Source organism: Ambystoma mexicanum, chromosome 10 (assembly GCF_040938575.1).
Source record: "Ambystoma mexicanum isolate Mex_15411 chromosome 10, UKY_AmexF1_1, whole genome shotgun sequence".
NCBI classification, from domain to species: domain Eukaryota; kingdom Metazoa; phylum Chordata; class Amphibia; order Caudata; family Ambystomatidae; genus Ambystoma; species Ambystoma mexicanum.
This window is the reverse complement of record NC_090932.1, coordinates 1,078,658,764-1,078,681,238: the sequence shown is the minus strand read 5'-3', so window position 1 is coordinate 1,078,681,238 and position 22,475 is coordinate 1,078,658,764. Positions and strand designations below refer to the sequence as shown.

Here is a 22,475-nt window from a genome sequence, read left to right as displayed (position 1 = left end):
TACCCTCTGATTCTTGGGATTAGGTTTATTGACTACTACAACTCGTAGTGTTATATCTCCCATATTATATACTTCATTATCTGAGCCTGACACATAACCCTAGTCAGAGATCGCAACTTCCTAGGGGGGATTTCTCATATTTCAATTCACCATGTGACGTTGGAGCATACCTTTATTGGACTATACCATTTCCTGGGTGACGATTTCCGCATGTGATTGTTCAGCATCCGGGGCGAGGGCAGCTCGTACTCCTGCTCTGGCATTTTGACACGCGCATTCTTGGCCTTCTCAAGTTTTGCACCTTCCTCAGTAGAGCCTTTATCTCCCCAGCGAACCTGAAAATATTAAATGCACATATTGATGTCTCAAAGTCAGTCTGTATGATATTCTGTGGCAATGCAACCAGTAAATAGCGTGCCCTCTGACTGCGGATGGTCTGCTCTCTGTTACTTCTTTGACTACTTTAATTAAAACTGGATTGTGCGCCACCTGTAAAGAACAGAAGATCTGCTATAACCAAGTGTCTGTGTCCACCTTGTCCAGGCACCACAGGAGTAGGCTTGGAGACAACACAAATGTGTCTGAGAATTTCAGGATTTCAGTCGCACCATCGCCAAGGACTAGTGCAATGTTCAGGTCTTTAATTCTCTCTGGAAACGTTGATTTATTTTCTCATAATTCTGAATGAGAGTTAGACTACGCATGCGTTGATGGAGAGTAAGACCACGTGTGTAGTCAGAGGGCAGGCAGGACTTTGTACAAAGCAGGGCTACATACATCATTACAGAACAGGATGTTAAGTCTTGCTCAAAGCAGAATTATCTTCAGAGGAAGAGTACAACTGTTGTCTGTTGTTAAAGGGCAGGGCTAGTTTAGTTTAGTTTAGTTTGTTTATTTATAAAGCACGTCCGAACCCTCAGGTAGCTGGGTGCATAATCGTGTGCACAGTAGAGTTACATATCGTTACACGAACATCATAATACAACAGACAGAGTATACATTGGTCCAGGCTCTGAATGTTTACATACAAGAGTAGAATCTACCGAGAAGAGTATGTACAGAGAATAGGCACAAAATAGTTACAGTGGCGAGTGAGGACCGGGTTACAGGTTGGTCCTGAATAGGCAGTAGAAAGAGTAAACATTACTAGTTGCATTACAATTACATTGCAGGTAGAGAGCGGCGGCTGGACGGTCGTGTCGGCGAGAGTCTAGATGTCTAGGCTAGTAGCCATGATTTTACCATGGCTCTGAATGGCCAGAACGCGGTTTCCGATCTAATTGTAGGAGGGAGGGTGTTCCAACATTGTGCTGCGAGCACTGGAAAAACTGGAGCCTCCTGCTGTTTTTAGGTTATAGTTAGGGATCTTTAGTTGGTGCAGGTAAGGAGTTCTGGTGGGTCTAGTGGGGCAGTGTCTAGAGAATTTACATACAAAGGTAGAGGGACTTTTGTGTTGGTACAGTGCAGGACTATGCCCATAAGTACAGAGAACAATTGTATGCATCCATACAGAGCAGTATTGCATGCTATCCATAGTTGGAGTGCTCAACCTACACTGTGGGAAGTAGCTGATATACATCTTTTAAAATATAATAAAATTGCTATTATAGACTGTTAATATCAGAAAGGTTTTTCCACAGTGGGCAGGATTGTTGGTTTCCAGTGACACTATATTTCAGGCGTTATAGCCATGACTTTGCTTCTCACTTTAGAATCGGTTCTTCTTCTGCTGGCAAGTGTCTCTTTGGCCCTGGGACTCCCCCCTAGTTACTCAACCCTTTAGACTATTTCACTTTTTGACACCATTTGACTTATCCTCTTCTAGTCCCACATTTTCCAGCTCAGAGTTTTAGAATGTCCTACCTTTTTATCACTCTCTTCATGTGGAATGTGCTCCAATGTAGAAATGTTGCCCCCTGGAGAATCATTTTTCTGTTATGGTTTACAGTGCTGCGTATAATTTAGTTTGCTTCCCAACATGCATTTGTTTCTCATTTCTTCAAATTCTCTTTCTTCAAATGTGAAATATTTTGTAACTTTGTGCCACAGTTCTGACAATACAGTGTTTCGCACCTTTATCAATTCTTATTTACTGGCTCTTTGAGGCTTGGTACCACAGTTCCAAGGCAACAATCATGCATCCTCATTTCATTTCTTCCTATTGAAATGCCTTGCGTTTTGGGAGTTTTCACAACAGTTTCCAATATGCAGTGTTTCAGTTGCTTCAATGTTCTTACTTGTGTATGGTGCTGCCGGATTTGTGTACCACAAATCCCAGAATGCAGCATTTCACACTTGCTTCTACTTTCGTTTACCAGCCATCTGTGGGCCAACCTCTTAACTCCTTGGGGGCTCTACCCTGGTTCAGGCTTGTTTACCCTAGAGCTTTTGCAAAGGCTATCCCATCTGCTTGTCCTCTACTTTCAAGGGCACCTCAGCAAACGCTCACCCTCTTTTCCACATGGTGTCTCCCACAACGGTGTGGTGGCGGTCAGTGATGGGTCTCTAGCAGCATTCACTTAGGCTCTCAGGCCTTCCAATCAGCATTCGTTTCGCCTCATCTTCCTCGATCGGAATGTCGTTTTGTAGACTTTCATTTGCTCTCCTTTATGGACTTCCATCACGTATGTAAATGGAATCCCCTGCTTCTCCAGCATCCTGGAGGCTCTGCAGTGCCTTTGGCAGCATGCAGCCCCCCACGTCCAGTTGCACTTTGCCTACTGCAACTTCACCCAGCTTCTTTGGAAACTCAGTGGTTTGGGCTTCCAACAGCCTCCTCACCAGTCATTCTACCTCCTAATGTGGCACGTTGGTCTTTGGTTCCAACGCACCTGGTCTTCTCCATATTTATCATTATTTTTTATTTTTACATTTGTGTAATGCCCAGACCCACGGGTATCACAGGATTTGTACAGAAGGCAAGAAAGGTGAAGGTTCAACGAACAATCAAGGTAACAACTCAGTATTGAGTTCATAATGGAATGATCCAGATTGAAGTTAGTCGTACCTATTGAACAGCCAAGTTTTCAAAAGTCTCTTGTATGGTGGGTAAGATGATTCATTTCTCGGAGGCAAGGGAAATGAGTTCCAGAGAGATGGTGCAGTGGTGCTGAAGCGCACCCCTCATGCTCTGGCGAGTTTAAAGCGTGGGACGACCAGGGTGAGGTGGTTGGAGGAGCAGAGGGAGCGACAATGCTGTTTCTTTGTGATATGGTTGTTCGAGTATTGGGGGGCCTCATTATAGATAAATCAATGTGCAATGGACAGAGTTTTAAAGTCAATCCACGCTTTTATTGGTCGTCAGGGAACCTCACAACATTTGCAGATATATGGTCCAATCTGCAGAGGCCCAAAGCCGCCCATAGGGTGGCAGCATGTCTGGTGGTGCTTCAGACTCTATTGAAACTCCATCTGCTTTGGTCTGTCTACACCAGCCAACTTCTCCTTGCCATCGGTTTCCTCTACATCTGATAACTCTGACTACAGCTCTTTGCTCCATTGTGCATCTCTTATGGCATTTCCCTCATCATTCAGGTTAGTTCTTCTTTTATTGGGCCTTCCTTTGGTCCGGGCCCATGTGTCATGGATATGAAAAACAGACTTTAGTAGTCTGTTTTCTTTGTCAACCAAATATTTTGATGGTTTGTGGATGGTAACTCATCACAATACACAGTGGGGGTTATGTACAGGTATAGAGCAGGACTCAATGCATAAGTATCGAACAAAACTACATACCTATGACAGAGCTGGATTGCATCCATAAGTTCCAAACAGAATTATATGTTTAGGGAAAGAGTGGGACCAGGTGTATAAGTACATAACAGGAAAAGCATACATGAAGACAGGTAACTACAAACAATCAGTCTTCAAAATCTGTTCAAGTCAAGATGCTGGGATTTATTACACACAACATCCATATGGTTTGTTTTGCTCGGGACGTCCAAGTCTCGGCAAGCCAGTAATGCATGCAGGGATCTTGCTATTTTCACCTCCATTCTTTTAATGCCCCCGACTCCGCGCCCTCCGTAGTAGGATGCATCGACTGTCGGCCATTTTTTCTTTGGCAAGCCATCATCATCTTCCTCCTGTGGAGAACAAGCAAGTACTTAAAGAAGAGACTTAGAAAAAACATATCTTTCTACAAGTCATTCCTGTGCGAAAGCAATGGAATAATACCCCTTCCGTATCACTCACAACAAAGTCTTCTCTTAAACTGGAGACGTTGCTACTGTTTGCTATACAACATGGCACCCACGAGCCCTTCGTGAATTGACAGCAGTCTTGCATTCGCGGCCTTGCTTTGTGATGTGCAATAGACAGTGTGTTGGAAGCAGTGTGTGATAATTTGCAAAAATGATTCTGTGAAATGTGACAATAAATCTGGGGCTCAGTCTGACGCAACCCCAAAATTATCCTGACAAACAATTTGACATGACTGTGTCCCACTGGCAACAACTTGATCTGTACCCCGAATTTCATTCAGTCAAATGCTCAGCTGAAACGTGTTTGAGGCAATCCAGTGAGTTGAGCCGCCACTCTAGAGATCTGTGTGTAATTTGCATCTCACGTGTGTGAACTGCGTATGGAGGGGGCCGGGGGCGACTAATCAATCCAGTTTATAGTGTGATGTGTATAGAAGAGAGAGAGAAAGAGGGAGAGACAAAGAGAGGGAGAGAGAGAGAGAAAGAGAGAGAGAGACAAAGAGAGAGACAAACAGGGCGAGAGAGAAAAAGAGAGAAAGCGATAGAGCGGGAGGGAGAGAGAAAGAGAGACAGAGATAGAGAGAGGTAGAGAGAAAAAGAGAGAGAGAGAGAAAGAGAGAAATAGAGAGAGAGGGAGAGAGAGAAAAAGAGAGAGAGAGAGAGCGATAGAGAGAGCAGGAGAGACAGAGAGGGGGAGATAGAGGGAGAAAAAGAGAGAGAGAGAGAAAGAGAGAAATAGAGAGAGAGGGAGAGAGAGAAAAAGAGAGAGAGAGAGCGATAGAGAGAGCAGGAGAGACAGAGAGGGGGAGATAGAGGGAGAGAAAGAGAGACAGAGAGGGAGAGAAAGAGAGAGACAGAGAGGGTGAGAGAGAAAAAGAGAGAAAGCGATAGAGCGGGAGGGAGAGAGAAAGAGAGACAGAGATAGAGAGAGGTAGAGAGAACAAGAGAGAGAGAGAGAGAAAGAGAGAAATAGAGAGAGAGGGAGAGAGAGAAAAAGAGAAATAGAGAGAGAGGGAGAGAGAGAAAAAGAGAGAGCGAGAGCGATAGAGAGAGCGATAGAGAGAGCAGGAGAGACAGAGAGGGGGAGATAGAGAGAGACAGAGAGGGAGAGAAAGAGGGAGAGAAAGAGAGAGACAGAGAGGGAGAGAGAGAAAAAGAGAGAAAGCGATAGAGCGGGAGGGAGAGAGAAAGAGAGACAGAGATAGAGGTAGAGAGAAAAAGAGAGAGAGAGAAAGAGAGAAATAGAGAGAGAGGGAGAGAGAGAAAAAGAGAGAGAGAGAGCGATAGAGAGAGCAGGAGAGACAGAGAGGGGGAGATAGAGAGAGACAGAGAGGGAGAGAAAGAGAGAGAGAGAGAGAGAGAGAGAGAGAGAGAGAGAGAGAGAGAGAGAGAGCAATGTCACATTAAACGTAGGTTGGTCAATCGTGGAAGGACCGGCATCTTTCAGGTATGTTCAGTTGAGTTGAGGCGGTTTACTTTTTAAAGTCTACTTTAATAAATGGTGCACATCTCAGGAACATGTGGCTTACAACAATGATCTCAGAAAGAGCAACACATCTCCAGAGTACACGTGCAGCCCTGAAAGACCGACGTTTAGCAACAGTGTTCTGTTCTGTGGTATTAATAGCAAAAGGACATAGTTGTGCTGTCTCAAGGTGTGGCTCTTTATGCATTTATGGGACGCATGTGCTTGCATATAGTCAAGTCTCCTTTCTCTGTCAGGATTGGTCCGTCAGAGGTGCTGTTTGCTCACTCTTCTCGCCCATTTCTCAATATTGCCAATCTCTAGGTCCTTTCTCAAAGTATGTCCATGCCTTTTACAATTCTCAGCCCTAATCCTGTTCCCATGCCTTTAGGTTTCTCAGTACTTTTCTCCGGCACAAGGCTACTTTTAAACTTCTAAATGGTGCCTCCAGCCTGAGAGGGCCATTCTGAAAAACGACCGGATCATGAAGGGCGCTTGGAGGTTTTAGAAATCGCTGCTCAGCGCTTTCTAAAACCTCTCAGTGCCCCCCGTGATCTGACCTTTTTTCAGAATTGTCATCATCCCTCTCGGATTTGAGACATTTTTCAAACCTCTTCGTACCCCACTCAGATGCTAGGAACTTTGTCAGGCTTCTCAGCACCTCAATCGGATTCAAGACATTTTCCAAACCTCTTGGTTCCCCTCTCAGGTGCTAGGCACTTTGTCAGGCTTCTCGGCACTACTCTCATGTCCAAAGGACTCTGTCAGGCTTTTCAGTGCACCCCTTAATGTCTAGCCAATTTCGAAAAACGTCAATGCCCCTCTCCGGTTCTCATCCTTTCTGGGTTCACATGAGCTTCCTGTGGCATGAACCTTCGTGCATGGCAACCGGGTACTGAGGTCAGAGACGGTCTCCCTCAGCACTGGAGTACTGTAGATTGAGGCGTTCTCTCTCGTCTTTAGGCGATGACTCTTCCTCTACCACTCCTCGAGTCCATCTTGTGCCTCTTAGACCCTTCTGCTTGAGTCCTGCTCGGGTGGCAGGATCCCTCCACTTCCTTTTCAATTCTCTTGCCACTTTGGGTTTTAGACCTAACTCCTTTCTCATTAGGTTGTGCTTCATGGGCCTTGCCACATAACAGTGGAGGGTCGGGTCATATAAGCCTGGTCAGCCATGTTGGGGTCTGCCAGGAGCTCTCTGTTTGTGGGGGCCACCACATGGAGCTGCCACCCCCTTGAGCAGAAATAATCAAGAAATGCTAGCTTCAAGGCTCTCGCCATTTCATGACAGGATATGATATGATAGATTATTTATAACACGCTAAGCGCGGACCCGGGGATCGAACCTGTGTTGCTCCGTGCCGTCTTGCTTCCAAGGCAAGCACGTTGCCCCTGAGCTATCCTCCCGAGACATTGTCTGGGTGTGGCAGCAATGCCCTCTCTGCAGGTGTACGCTCCTGAACATTTCTATTTTTGCTATGCAAAGTGAAAGAGGTTTCTCTGCAGGAAAGTGTGTGATGTTAAACAGACATATTTCCCACGTATGCTCTGTTGCTACTATTCTATTAGGGCAGTTGCCGGGGCATGCGGGCATCTAAGATGGTCATTGCCATTCACATAGTGTACAAATGCATACTTCTGCTGTATACAACGTACAGATGGCCCAGTAGCTGACATGTGAGCTGGCAATCTTTCAGGCACAGAAGTGCCAAGCACTTCAAATGTGCAATGAAGGAGCTTCAGCTTGGCTAGAATTACGTCCAAAGATGTCATGCCTTTACTTCCCAACAAAGTTACACTTGGGAGGAGGCTTCCCCTTTGAAGCACCCTGTGGGCCTGCCCCACCAGGTCCTTTATCCAGTGTAATGGTATCCTGTCTGGGGAGCTTTCTGTGACTTTGGCAGGAAGATGCCGTCTTGAGATGTTGATTTTTCCTTGTCATTACTCTTCCAGCACTTTCCTTTACCCAAGCACCAGCATGTAGCCACTTTGGCTTTCGGGGAAGCACAGCAGGTCTTGCAGACGCCTTGCCTTGGCTGGGTAGACACACCAGCTCAAGGGAACTTCAGCGGACAAGGTGGCGGCCCATCACTTAGCTATCAGCTGTGAAGGAGGTGTTGCACTCAGAAGATGCTTGCCTCCAGAAACCAACCAGGAGTTAGGGTTGACAATGGAAAGCGTTTCTACTCTGCCTTGCTCACAGCATAGAGGAGAAGGCGCGCATATGAAGAGTGGACAGGATCCACCTTAAGAAAAGGGAATACAAAAAGCTCGAATAGCAAAGTTCTTTTATCGATTTTCTGGGGTAAACCCGAGTGGACATCCACCATGCACAGCTGCCACCTCTGCCTGGTCTTTTCATCCGACAAAACATTATCTTTCCTCTTCTAACAACAGAAAAGCAAAGGAAAAAGCTGAAGACTGTGCCGTAGCCAAGGACATGCCATATTCCAAAAGGGTTGTCTAGGGACATGTGGTTTGCCGTCCAGGGCAATAATGAAACATTCGTCTGAGCCATTCACACATCTGTTCCCACAGTATGAGGAGAGACAGTAAGATCAATTTCAATTAAACGGAGAAATTAAAGATCTGGGGCAGGACAGGCGATGCATAGATTCTTACAATGACCTTTAGCATAGAGGCACGTGGCCCAGCACGTTTGATGCCGTCAGACAGACTTTTTGGCAAACCTCACTTTCAAGGCTCATACTTACCATAAACGACCCAAAACTATAAATCCCAGTGTCCCAAGTGCTATCGGCAATTCTGCCGCAATCAAGGTCGGACTGGGCCATAAAATTGTCTCGGACACCAATGAAAAAGTTGCCCACCATTGCAATTGGATTTTCATTCCTTTTGTTGAATAATGCCCAAGGGGGAGTTTTTTTTTTTAATAAAATGTGCTGCAAATTGTGCATTCTGAAGAATTTGTATTCTGCAACATTGGTTAAAACTATTAGCCGCATAGTGAAGTAGCTCATCAAACTGGCCCAAATTGGACAAAAAAGTGGCCCACTTTGACCAAAAAAACTGGCCCACACCAGCATTTTGCGTTTTTGGTTCAGCCATGGGCCCATTACCCTATAGACCAGTCTGTGGCTGGCTGCAACTCACCAAAGCTATCACTTATGATGCAGTTTCACTCGGCAAAATTCTGGGCCCTGGCAAGGTGTAAGGTGCCCCACTGCCTTGCCTATAGTAAATTACTGTCTAGGACCTCAAACTGTTCTGTGTTGAGTAAGAGTGACTCCATTTTCCATCCATGAGGTGGAAACATAATACAATCTAGAACTAACTGTGCTTGGGCAAGAGGAATAGTCTTTCCGTGTCTTTTGTGGTTATTGAGCAGTTCCTGGACCTCTTTGGACTCAGGCTGCCCTTAGTCTACATTCTTTCACTGCCCCGGGAGTGGGAAGCAGCCCCGACTCAAGCCAATAGCTACAGCAAGTAGTTAAGTCCCTCCAGGCAGGCCGGCAGTCGAGGTTGTCTGGGCTCCCTGCCATGGTGTTACTTAAAGACAATACTCAGAACCCACTGCAGCAGGGACCAATGGTCTAAGATTCAAAGATTTATTCTGGGGAACAGAATCAGATGTGAGGGGTGTCTCAGCTTCAAACACTCTGCTGTGCACCCCACCAAATCCTTTGCAATTCTGTTTGCACGCCTGTTGCTCAAATATACTCCAGGCAAGGTCAGATTTGCACCGTTGCACGTTCGGAGATGCCTGGTGCGTCATCGGCATATATCTGGGTAAATATATGGTGGATTCTATGCCCACAAGGTCATTGCAACACTAATCCATTCATCTCCAAAGGTGCCCCATTGCAAATATTTTTGTTAGATGGTAAAAGGTAAATGTGAGACTCTCCAGGCAGTTCCTAATTTGCTCCACAAATATAATTTCTGTACCAGGCCATAAGCTTTCTGTAAAGGGCAATCTGAACTGCTTACAGGCACTTGGTGACTTTTGGGGGAGCACTAGATGAGAATGTGGTGCTACTTTTAGGTGCCAGGTGGTGAGAAGTTTGACTTGAAGAACTCTATGGTGGTGCCAGTTTGTCACAGTGCCCATTCGTTCAAGCTTGTCACACTGTTCAAGTGCCGGGTTCCTACACCGCGACATGTGCCAGCTCCTCGCGCAGCCCCACACTCTAATTACCAGCTCCACACAATTTCCACCAATGCTAACATCTGCCACTGCCCACCGGAGCCTCGTCTTTGCAACGACCACCGTTATGAGCTTCTTAAACTGCCCACCAGTGCCAGCTTATCACACTACCGGCCAATGCACACTTCTCACCAAGCACACTGCAGCATACTCCTCCCTCCTCGGCAGTGTGGGCTTCTCATGCTGTTTGTCAGTTTCAGTTTCCCACTTATTTTTGCCACTGTTGCCTACTTCTTACACTGCCAATTTTCAAACTTAGCAGCAGTGCTAGCTCCTTTAGTAGCCCACTGTTGCCAGTTGTTAATACTGCTCTTGGAGGCCAACCTCTTACACTGCCCAATACAGTACCATATCCCCAAAGTGCCCACAAATGCCAGCCTCGCAGATAGGCCACTAGTGAAATCTCCTCACTTTTGTCTATCCTTGCCAGTTCTTCCCACTGCCCACATTTCCACATTGTGGCCTCTCATTCTGGCCCCTTTTAGTAACTCCTCATGTAGCCCACCAGGGCAACATGTTCACATTACCCAGAAGGGGCAGCTCTTCATACTGTCCAACAGTGCCGCTGCCCAACAGATGACATCACTTTAAGATGCTCACAATGTCAGTGCCACACACTAACAATTGCCAGATCTTCAAAATGCTCCCTCAGTCACAGCTTAGTTCACTTCACATCAGTGACAGCCCATCCCATTTCCCAGCAGTGTGAGCTTCTCGCACTTCAGGTCAGTCAGTGTGAGTGTCTCAGAATGCACACACGCACTCTCACTGACTGCTTGGGCGCTACCACAGAGCCATAAATGCCCTGAGAGGGGCTACACTCCATACTCCCGGCGATACTGTTTTTTCACCCTGACTATGCTTACTCTGGGCTCAGATTTGATTCGATCTGCAGTTGACAAATCAGGTTTCTAGAAGCGAAATTCCCACCTTCTGTAGCACCATGGTGTTTGATGAAATGAACTGATTATAAGTGCATACATGATATCATCTCTGAGAGAGGCTATGCTGTTTCCTTGCTTTTTTAAACAACACACTGCACAGTTCTCCTTCCTTGCTAATACTATGTTTGAACTTCTGTAAAAAATACACTCAGTTGCAAAGTAATCCAATTTTCTTAAACTAAAAATAATCAGTTAATTTCTGTAACTTACTCTATGATCGGTTTTGGAGGATGCAACATTTATTCAATTAGATGCATCTCCGATCAAATAATGACTTATGGCAGGTGATGTTAGCAAACATCAGTGCTTAAAGTGGGCCGGGGCCTGCCGGGCCCCGGTCCCACACAACATTGGCAGGACACATTATCCCACCGCGGCCGCAGCCGCGACGGGAGGTGCGCCCGTCATTATGTCGGGCAAGCTGACAGAAGTGCCAGCCAACCACAGCGACACTCAGGCTGGCGACACTTCTGTCAGCCAGTATAACTTCCTCTGATGACCCCTCATCAGGGTCATCAGAGGAAGTTACTGTCCCTTTGTTTGCCCTCCCCAGGTCACTGACCCTCGTGAACCCGTGGGCTCCATGATCTAATATGCAGATTAGATCACAGAGCCCGCGGGTTCGCATAGGGTGAAAGGTGCCTCAGGCTCTGTGATCTATGTGCTATGAGCAGAGATCACAGAGCCCGAGGCGTCTGTCTCCGTTGGCAAAGCTTTATAAAAGAGGCCTTGAATTGTGTACGTTAATTCAAGGCATCTTTTATAAAGCTTTGTCGACGGACAAAGCCACCTTGGGTTTTGTCTGTCATCAACGCTTTATAAAAGATGCCTTGAATTGTTTACGTGTCAAGCCATCTTATAGAAACATAGAAATATGTTACAAATGTCTATGTTTATAAAAGGTGGCTTGAATAGTACACAAACCATAGTAAGGTAAGCACACAAGTGTGCATAACTTACTATAATAAGGTAAGCACACAAGTGTGCATAACTTACTATAGTTTGTGCACTTTTAGGCCACGCCCACAATGAAAGCCAGGCCCCCAAAGGAGCCCCCCCCCCCTCAATTTCTTACCCCACTTAAAGCACTGGCAAACATGTATAACACAGAGAAAAGATGAGGCATCTCGAGTTGGCCAATGTCAAGTATGAGATGCTCAGCGAGCCTTGGCTTCTTGTGTGCCTTCACACAGAAGAATTCTGGTGTTAGTAGCCATGAGTTCACAGTGGGAGAATAAAACTACACCTATTGTACAACAAAGAATAATGATGTGAGCTAAGAAAGCCAGAACATGCAAAACATCTCAACCCAACATCACAATAACTTGAGAGAATTCTTCTGCATATAGTTGACAAAATAAATGTGACTATGTATCCCTTTAAGTGGGTTAGTTCTTAGTTTAGTTTCCTTCGATAATATTGGGGATAATTGGAACTGGCAGGATGGAGGATCAGAGAGCATTCTATGCCCAGTCAAAAAAAGAATGACTTTGAAACCCAAGCACACATGTACCCCTACACTTTCTTGTTTTGGGCAGATTGTTCTTTCCTCTGGGGGTGTGACTTATGTTTGAACACCCCCACACCCTACCACAGACGTTGGCACCTGAACGCAGAGAACAAGTGTAACTCTTGGCAGACTACTATGCAGACAGCATTGCATGCTGGAGTAGAACCTCTGATGAAACAAGATATTGAGTAGTCTGAAGCTTAGACAATTGCAAACTGTTGAACTAGACAACTGGGGGCACAGTCAGACCTCTCCGCCCCCTTAACCAATCTTTTTATCCTGGAAAATTGCTCTCCCTAAATGGATATTATTTTCTTTGGCTGCCAAAATTGGGATCCCCCAGAAGTGATTCTGTTAAGTTTGCACTACACAAAAAGCTTCACTCAATAGACATGTTTGCTCCATACATAATAATAATAATAATATTGATTATTTGTATAGTGCACACCATATAAGAAATTGGTCATTGGTTTGCTGATTACTCGTGGCACTGCCAGGTGTGAGCCATAGTACTCGGAATTACCCAACTTGATTGAATATAATTGATCGAATGGTACATTTGACCGAATTCGGCCAGTACCATTCGATCGAATATAAAAAATACTGAACACATGGAGCGGGGGTTGCGGGGATGTCCCCCTCTCCCCATGTTCTTTTTTATATTTTTTTTATTTACTTGTTTATAATCAAAGAACAATTTTATTTTTACAAGACGTTGTTTCACATAAAAGACACAGTGTAAAAAGAGTGGGTAAGGGAAGACAAAAACAAAACCCGAAAGCAAGAAAAACAGGTGATATCCGGATTAACAGAAGCATCAAGATACATTTAGTCAAACTTGATTAATTGGCAGTTTCTGATTTGGACTCAGTGCAGCTTCTAAAATCCTTACAGTCGCCGTTGACCATTTGGTTTTGTCTCCTGCTATCAAGCGGCACCACCATGTGTCTTCCTCTCGAAGCGATACGTCATGCATCAGGGGTAACAGATAGGCCGATTTTAGAACAATTCAAAAGTAAATGTCTTAAAGTTTCCACTGTTTCTGACTCTCAACAGAGTCTACAGGTTCGTGATTCTGTTTTCGTACAAATAGCTATGATTTCCTGAGTTGGCATTTGATTAAATCTTATTTCCATAAATGTTTTCTGCAGTTTTTTGTAGGGAAGTTTTATACAATAATTCATAGGTTGATTTAGTTTATTTGTTGTTGCGGGTAAATGGGCGAGTAACTTATTTGCTGTCGTTTTCTCGCCAGTTTGGATCCAATCTTCTTGGGCTATTTTTATCTTAATTCTGTTCAGGTTCAGGATGAGATCCTCAGGCGAACAGGCCAAGTCTGATAGCTTTTTTGTAAGATTTTGTTCCCAGTTGTTCAGTGCATAGCAGCGACCTTGATTGAGTTCTACCTGGATCAGTTTATAAATCGGTAGGGTGTCTGGTAGAATAATTTTCCGAAGTAGTCTCATCTGACTTTGGTCGACTGATGCTTTCAACGATAGTAGGCCCAATTCACGTCTAACAGCTGGTATTGATGAGGATTTGGGCAGGCCTAGCATGGCTTTCCACAGGTAACCTTCCAGCTTCGCCCATTTGGTGTTGTCAATATTCAGGGCCGTGTCCATGCCATAGGTTATCGATGGCATTACCTTTTGTTTGTAAAATTGGATTGCAGGGAGTAGGGAGAATTTTCCATATTTCCGGTCTACTAGTTTAGTTTGGGTTGTCAAGGTTTGGATTTTTGCCCACAGTGCTAGATGAGTTGCACTTTCCGATCTTTTTGAGTCGATCATAATTCCCAGATATTTCATACTAGAGACAGTTTCTACTTTTATGTTGTTCAAATACCAGCGACCGTGGTCTGTGGTTGTTAATCGCCTTTTCCCCATAGTCAATTTAGCGATGTTTATCTCCAGATCGTTTTCATCAATGTACTTGGTGAAGTTGGTTAGTTGGCGCTGGAGGCCTATTTGAGTTTGATCCATGAGGATCAGATCGTCCGCGTATAACAATCTAGATATTGGGGTATTGCCCACTTTGGGCAGAAAGGCTCTTACCGCTGGTTGTGTATGTTGGAAGTCTCCCATAAAGGCAATGAATAAGGCCGGGGCGAGCGGACATCCCTGCTTCACACCGCGTTCCAATGAGAATTGATCCGATAACATCCCTTGCCGGTTTAAACGGACTCAGAGTTTAGTGTCCGTATGCAATGCAATCACTGGGCCTAATATTTCTGCAGGACAGTTCCAGTTGACTAGTTTCGCCCACAGCTTTTGTCGGCTGATCTTATCAAAAGCTTGCGTCAAGTCTATGAATGCTATGTATACTGTTGGTGCACCATTACTTACGTTTTCTTTTATGATGTTAAGAATCATGATATTGATACTGGTGCTTGCATTCTTAACAAAGCCCGTTTGAAATTGGTCCAAGCAAGGTGCAGATCTTGCCCATCTATGGAATCTGGTTAGAAGAAGGGTTGCAAAAATCTTGCCCATGATGTCAAGAAGGGCGATAGGACGGTAGTTTTCTGGGTTATCTCTCCCCATGTTCTGTATTTTTGGCTTTGGAGGGTTGCAGGGGTGTCCCCTGGTTCCTGAACACTGGAGGCAGGAGCGGAAAAAAAAAGAAAAAAGAAAAGGGGACCATGTGGCGTCAAATCTGACCTGCGTTAGAGTAACAGAACTGAAGCTGCAGGGTCAGGAGAGGTGGCGGATGGAGAACAGATAAGTAGGGGGGGCTGGGAGGATGTACTGGGGAATTGTGGAGATATGGGTTTGGTGTGTTTGGCCATGGTAAAAAAATCATATTTGCAGCGAAATTGAATATGGTCAATTCCACCGCAAACAATTCTACCACGGTCAAACAACCCAAACCCATAGTACTATCCTAATAGAAAAGTGAAAGAAATGATGTTCTTCAACGGGTGAGGGGGCTTGCCTGGGGTACTAGCCTTGACTGAGTAAGGAGACCATCAGCAGAATGTTTTTCACTCTTCCACCCCAACCTAATCTGTATGTGGGGAAGTTGAGGTGGGTACGGATATGGTGTTCTTGGATATGGGGGTTGATTTTCTGCATCCGAGGCTTGCCAGCTGCTTCACATGTTATTCTCCCCTCCCCCTCATCATCCGGGACATGTGGATGACGCCTGCTGCCCTGACTTGTACTTGCTGGAGAACTGTTAGTCTCCCATAGGGCTGAAGCACATTAGCAACTCAGCTTGTCCCTTACCCTGCCTCTCCACAGGCCGTCCGGCACGCGCTAACTCACTGTTACTCACCTTTATTAGGATCAGGGGCATATTATGCTTTCCACGCTCATGCAGGATACTGTGACAAGGCCACTAGTCTGGAGTGGACAGGAAATTCTTACAGCCACGGCTGGTAGGCCTACCAGGGAGCCATCCAGTGCCAGCCCTATCACTGAGGTGGACAATAGCCACAGAGACGGCCCTATTTCCTGTCCCCCCATTGCGCCAGAATGCGAGCATGCAGACCCACTTCTCCTGCCATGCCTCTTAAAAGAGATGCTCACCAGTATTTCTCTTCTTGTTCAAGATACCCCAAATTGAATGTGGACCAGTATACTAGACCCGAAGAAACATCAAAAATGCATCACCCACAATAAAGAACCTCCAATGCCACCAAGAGACCCGCACGTCAGGAAGTTCCTGGCAAAGCCGACCAGAGAGGGTGGGAGGGAGGTCGGGAGAGAGAGGGAGAGATAGAGGAAAAGGGAGAGGGGTGTCAGTTCTAAAGACAACTCGGTCCTACTTGAAAGCACCTGTGGGAGACTACCTATTTGGACTAAGTCATTAAACTACCAGGGAAGATGGCAAAGACTTATCAACACAGTCGGGGAGACGGCCCCCGAAAATACAAGCAATTTCACTGAACTTCCACCATTATGCGGCAAACAGTCGCAGAGTCGATGGGTGGGGCTTTACCCCTTTTTGAAACCTTTACCACGCACATACACTTCCCGGGAGAAAGGGAATCTAGATTGAACAGGAACAGGACACCAATCAGGAAACGGGGAGGGAGATTTAAAGAAATACAACAAGCAGGAATGTTGGGTGTACCAGGTGAGGTAAGAGGTGGAGATGAGCAAGAGACAAGCCTCTGGAAGAACGGAGCGGCAGCGCACATAGGAGATTGTTGGAGCAGGTGAGGTATTTGATAAAGATTGATAGGGGCACTGCAGTGTGAGTGTGCATGAATGTGTTTTAAGTGTACAGTACGGATAGTGAAAAGGGTGAGTATGAGAAGACTGGTACACATTGGAAGGAAGGCGTGTGAGTAATAGTAGTGGGAGGAATGGAGGTAGTAGTGGGAGAAGGAGGGGTAATTGTGGCAGAAGGGGTTGTTGGAGGAGGGGTAGTAGTGGGAGAAGGAGTTGTAGTTGTGGGGAAGGAGGGGTAGTTGAAGGAGGAGTACATGGGTTCCTTGCTCTCCCCAAGCAAGAGTGTATGCCTGTACATGGGTTCCTGGGTTGCTTGCTGTTTCCTAGCAAGAGTGTATGCCCATACATGGGTTCCTTCCTCTTCCCAAGCGAGAGTGTATGACCGTATATGGGTTCCTGGGTTCCTTGCTCTTTCCAAGCGAGAGCGTATGCCCATACATGTGTTCCTTGCTTTCCCAAGCGAGAATGTATGCCTGTACATGGGTTCCTGGGTTCCTTGTTCTTCCCAAGCGCGAGTGTATGCCTGTACATGAGTTCCTTGCTCTTGCCTAGCGAGAGATTATGCCCGTACATGGGCTCTTTGCTCTTCACAAGCGAGAGTGTATGCCTGTACATGGGCTCTTTGCTGTTCCCTAGCAAGAGTGCGTGCCTGTACATGGGCTGCTTGCTCTTCCCAAGCGAGGGTGTATGCCCGTACATGGGCTCCTTGCTGTTCCCTAGAGAGAGTGTATGCCTGCATATGTGTTCCTGGGATCCTTGCTCTTCCCAAGCGAGAGTGTATGCCCTTACATGGGTTCTTTGCTCTTCCCAAGCAAGACTGTAACCCCGTACCTGGGTCCCTGGTTTCCTTGCTCTTCCCAAGCAAGAGTGTATGCACGTACATGGGTTCCTTGCCCTTCCCAAGTGAGAGTGTATGCCCGTACATGGGTTCCTGGGTTCCTTGCTCTTCCCAAGTGCGAGAGTATGCCCGTACATGGATTCCTTGCTCTTCCCTAGCGAAAGTGTATGCCTGTACATGGGCTCCTTGCTTTTCCCAAGCAAGAGTGCATGCCTGTAAATGGGTTGCTTGCTCTTCCCAAGTGAGAGTGTATGCCCATTCATGGGTTCCTTGCTGTTCCCTGGTGAGAGTGTGTGCCTGTACATGGGCTCCTTGCTCTTCCCTAGCGAGAGTGTATGCCTGTACATGGGTTCCTGGGTTCCTTGCTCATCCCAAGTGAGAGTGTATGCCCGTACATGGGCTGCTTGCTGTTCCCTAGCAAGAGTGTATGCCCGTACATGGTTTCCTGGGTTCCTTGCTCTTCCCATGCGAGAGTGTCTGCCCGTACATGGGTTCCTTTCTCTTCCCAAGCAAGAGTGTATGCCCGTGCATGGGTTCTTTGCTCTTCCCAAGCGAGAGCGTATGCCTGTACATGGTTTCCTGGGTTCCTTGCTGTTTCCATACGAGAGCGTCTGCCTGTACATGGGTTCCTTGCTATTCCCAAGTGAGAGTGTATGCCAGTACATGGGTTCCTTGCTCATCCCAAGCGAGAGTGTATGCCCATCCATGGGCTCCTTGCTGTTGCCTAGTTGCCTAGTTGCCTAGAGTCTATGGCCGTACATGGGTTCTTTGCTCTTCCGAAGCAAGAGTGTATGTCCGTACATTGGTTCCTGGGTTCCTTGCTCTTCCCAAAAAAGAGTGTATGCCCGTACATGGGCTCCTTGCTCTTCCGAAGCGAGACTGTATGCCCTTACATGTGTTCCTTGCTCTTCCCAAGCGAGAGTGTATGCCCGTACATGGGGTCCTGGGTTCCTTGCTCTTCCCAAATGTGAGTATATGCCCGTACATGGGTCCCTTGCTCTTCCCTAGCGAGAAATTATGCCCGTACATGGGCTCTTTGCTCTTCACAAGCGAGAGTGTATGCCTGTACATGGGCTCCTTGCTGTTCCCTAGCGAGAGTGTATGCCCGTACATGTGTTCCTTGCTCTTCCCAAGTGAGAGTGTATGCCCTACATGGGTTCCTTGCTGTTCCCTAGCGAGAGTGCATGCCTGTACATGCGCTCCTTGCTCTTCCCAAGCGCGGGTGTATGCCTGTACATGGGTTCCTGGGTTCCTTGCTCTTCCCAAGCGAGTGTATGCCCGTACATGGGCTCCTTGCTGTTCCCTAGAGAGAGTGTATGCCTGCATATGTGTTCCTGGGATCTTTGCTCTTCCCAAGCGAGAGTGTATGCCCTTACATGGGTTCCTTGCTCTTCCCAAGCAAGACTGTAACCCCGTACCTGGGTCCCTGGTTTCCTTTCTCTTCCCAAGCGAGAGTGTATGCACATACATGGGTTCCTTGCTCTTCCCAAGTGAGAGTGTATGCCCGTACATGGGTTCCTGGGTTCCTTGCTCTTCCCAAGCGAGAGTGAATGCCTGTACATGGGCTCCTTGCTCTTCCCAAGCGAGGGTGTATGCCTGTACATGGGTTCCTGGGTTCCTTGCTCTTCGCAAGCGAGAGTGTATGCCCGTACATGGGATCCTTGCTGTTCCCTAGAGAGAGTGTGTGCCTGCATATGTGTTCCTGGGATCCTTGCTCTTCCCAAGTGAAGTGTATGCCCTTACATGGGTTCCTTGCTCTTCCCAAGCAAGACTGTAACCCCGTACCTGGGTCCCTGGTTTCCTTGCTCTTCCCAAGCAAGAGTGTATGCGCGTACATGGGTTCCTTGCTCTTCCCAAGTTAGAGTGTATGCCCGTACATGGGTTCCATGGGTTCCTTGCTCTTCCCAAGTGCAAGAGTATGACCGTACATGGGTTCCTTGCTCTTCCCTAGCGAAAGTGTATGCCTGTACATGGGCTCCTTGCTTTTCCCAAGCAAGAGTGTATGCCTGTAAATGGGTTCCTTGCTCTTCCCAAGTGAGAGTGTATGCCCATACATGGGTTCCTTGCTGTTCCCTGGCGAGAGTGTGTGCCTGTACATGGGCTCCTTGCTCTTCCCTAGCAAGAGTGTATGCCTGTACATGGGTTCCTGGGTTCCTTGCTCATCCCAAGTGAGAGTGTATGCCCGTACATGGGCTGCTTGCTGTTCCCTAGCGAGATTGTATGCCCGTACATGGGTTCCTTGCTCTTCCCAAGCGAGAGCGTATGCCCGTACATGGTTTCCTGGGTTCCTTGCTCTTCCCATGCAAGAGTGTCTGCCCGTACATGGGTTCCTTTCTCTTCCCAAGCAAGAGTGTATGCCTGTACATGGGTTTCTTGCTCTTCCCAAGCGAGAGCGTATGCATGTACATGGTTTCCTGGGTTCCTTGCTCTTCCCATGCGAGAGTGTCTGCCCCTACATGGGTTCCTTGCTCTTCCCAAGTGAGCGTGTATGCCCGTACATGGGTTCCTTGCTCATCCCAAGCGAGAGTGTATGCCCGTACATGGGCTCCTTGCTGTTGCCTAGTGAGAGTGTAAGTGTATGGCTCTACATGGGTTCTTTGCTCTTCCAAAGCAAGAGTGTATGTCTGTACATTGGTTCCTGGGTTCCTTGCTCTTCCCTAGCAAGCATCTATGCCTGTACATGGGCTCCTTGCTCTTCCGAAGCGAAACTGTATGCCCGTACATGGGTTCTTTGCTCTTCCCAAGTGAGAGTGTATGCCTGTACATGGGTTCCTTGCTCTTCCCAAGCGAGAGCGTATGCCTGTACATGGTTTCCTGGGTTCCTTGCTCTTCCCTTGCGAGTGTGTCTGCCCATAAATGGGTTCCTTTCTCTTCCCAAGCAAGAGTGTATGCCCGTACATGGGTTCCTTGCTCTTCCCAAGCGAGAGGGTATGCCTGTACATGGTTTACTGGGTTCCTTGCTCTTCCCAAGCGAGAGTGTCTGCCCTTACATGGGTTCCTTGCTCTTCCCAAGCAAGGCTGTAACCCCGTACCTGGGTCCCTGGTTTCCTTGCTCTTCCCAAGCGAGAGTGTATGCACATACATGGGTTCCTTGCTCTTCCCAAGTGAGAGTGTATGCCCGTACATGGGTTCCTGGGTTCCTTGCTCTTCCCAAGCGAGAGTGTATGCCTGTACATGGGCTCCTTGCTCTTCCCAAGCGAGGGTGTATGCCTGTACATGGGTTCCTGGGTTCCTTGCTCTTCACAAGCGAGAGTGTATGCCCGTACATGGGCTCCTTGCTGTTCCCTAGAGAGAGTGTAGAGAGTGTATGCCTGCATATGTGTTCCTGGGATCCTTGCTCTTCCCAAATGAAGTGTATGCCCTTACATGGGTTCCTTGCTCTTCCCAAGCAAGACTGTAACCCTGTACCTGGGTCCCTGGTTTCCTTGCTCTTCTCAAGCGAGAGTGTATGCGCGTACATGGGTTCCTTGCTCTTCCCAAGTGAGAGTGTATGCCCGTACATGGTTTCCTGGGTTCCTTGCTCTTCCCAAGTGCGAGAGTATGACCGTACATGGGTTTCTTGCTCTTCCCTAGCGAAAGTGTATGCCTGTACATGGGCTCCTTGCTTTTCCCAAGCAAGAGTGTATGCCTGTAAATGGGTTCCTTGCTCTTCCCAAGTGAGAGTGTGTGCCTGTACATGGGCTCCTTGCTCTTCCCTAGCGAGAGTGTATGCCTGTACATGGGTTCCTGGGTTCCTTGCTCATCCCAAGTGAGAGTGTATGCCCGTACATGGGCTGCTTGCTGTTCCCTAGCGAGAGTGTATGCCCGTACATGGGTTCCTTGCTCTTCCCAAGCGAGAGCGTATGTCCGTACATGGTTTCCTGGGTTCCTTGCTCTTCCCATGCAAGAGTGTCTGCCCGTACATGGGTTCCTTTCTCTTCCCAAGCAAGAGTGTATGCCTGTACATGGGTTTCTTGCTCTTCCCAAGCGAGAGCGTATGCCTGTACATGGTTTCCTGGGTTCCTTGCTCTTCCCATGCGAGAGTGTATGCCTGTACATGGGTTCCTTGCTCATCCCAAGCGAGAGTGTATGCCCGTACATGGGCTCCTTGCTGTTGCCTAGTGAGAGTGTATGGCCGTACATGGGTTATTTGCTCTTCCAAAGCAAGAGTGTATGTCCGTACATCGTTTCCTGGGTTCCTTCCTCTTCCCTAGCAAGCATCTATGCCTGTACATGGGCTCCTTGCTCTTCCGAAGCGAGACTGTATGCCCGTACATGGGTTCTTTGCTCTTCCCAAGTGAGAGTGTATGCCTGTACATGGGTTCCTTGCTCTTCCCAAGTGAGAGCGTATGCCTGTACATGGTTTCCTGGGTTCCTTGCTCTTCCCATGCGAGAGTGTATGCCCATACATGGGTTCCTTTCTCTTCCCAGGCAAGAGTGTATGCCTGTACATGGGTTCCTCGCTCTTCCCAAGCGAGAGGGTATGCCTGTACATGGTTTACTGGGTTCCTTGCTCTTCCCACGCAAGAGTGTCTGCCCGTACATGGGTTCCTTGCTCTTCCCAAGCGAGAGTGTATGCCCGTACATGGGTTCCTTGCTCATCCCAAGCGAGAGTGTATGCCCGTACATGAGCTCCTTGCTGTTGCCTAGTGAGAGTGTATGGCCGTACATGGGTTCTTTGCTCTTCCGAAGCAAGAGTGTATGTCCGTACATCGGTTCCCGGGTTCCTTGCTCTTCCCAAACAAGAGTGTATGCCCGTACATTGGTTCCTTGCTCTTCCCTAGCAGGCATCTATGCCTGTACATGGGCTCCTTACTCTTCCGAAGCGAGACTGCATGCCCGTACATGGGTTCCTTGCTCTTCCCAAGTGAGAGTGTATGCCTGTAAATGGGTTCCTGGGTTCCTTTCTCTTCCCAAGTGAGAGTCTGTGCCTGTAATGGGTTCCTTGCTCTTTCCAAGTGAGAGTGTATGCCGTTACATGGGTTCCAGGGTTCCTTGCTCTTCCCAAGCGAGAGTTTATGCCCATACATGCGTTCCTTGCTCTTCCCTAGCGAGAGTGTATGCCTGTACATGGGTTTCTGGGTTCCTTGCTCATCCCAAGCGAGAGTTTATGCCCACACATGGTCCTCTTGCTGTTCCCTAGCAAGAGTGTATGCCCGTACATGGGTTCCTTGCTCTTTCCTAGTGAGAG

General features: G+C 47.3%; 1 protein-coding gene across 1 annotated transcript in view; it reads right to left on the bottom strand.

The window, feature by feature from the left end:
- ANTXR1 (ANTXR cell adhesion molecule 1) overlaps positions 1-22,475 on the bottom strand; it is a 655,342-nt gene that overhangs the window by 84,126 nt on the left and 548,741 nt on the right. The window contains exons 15-16 of the mRNA XM_069618887.1: positions 3,990-4,085; positions 171-335 (exon numbers count right to left, since the gene is read on the bottom strand). Of these exons, the coding sequence (XP_069474988.1) occupies positions 171-335; positions 3,990-4,085 (261 nt within the window). The remainder of the gene's footprint in view (positions 1-170; positions 336-3,989; positions 4,086-22,475) is intronic.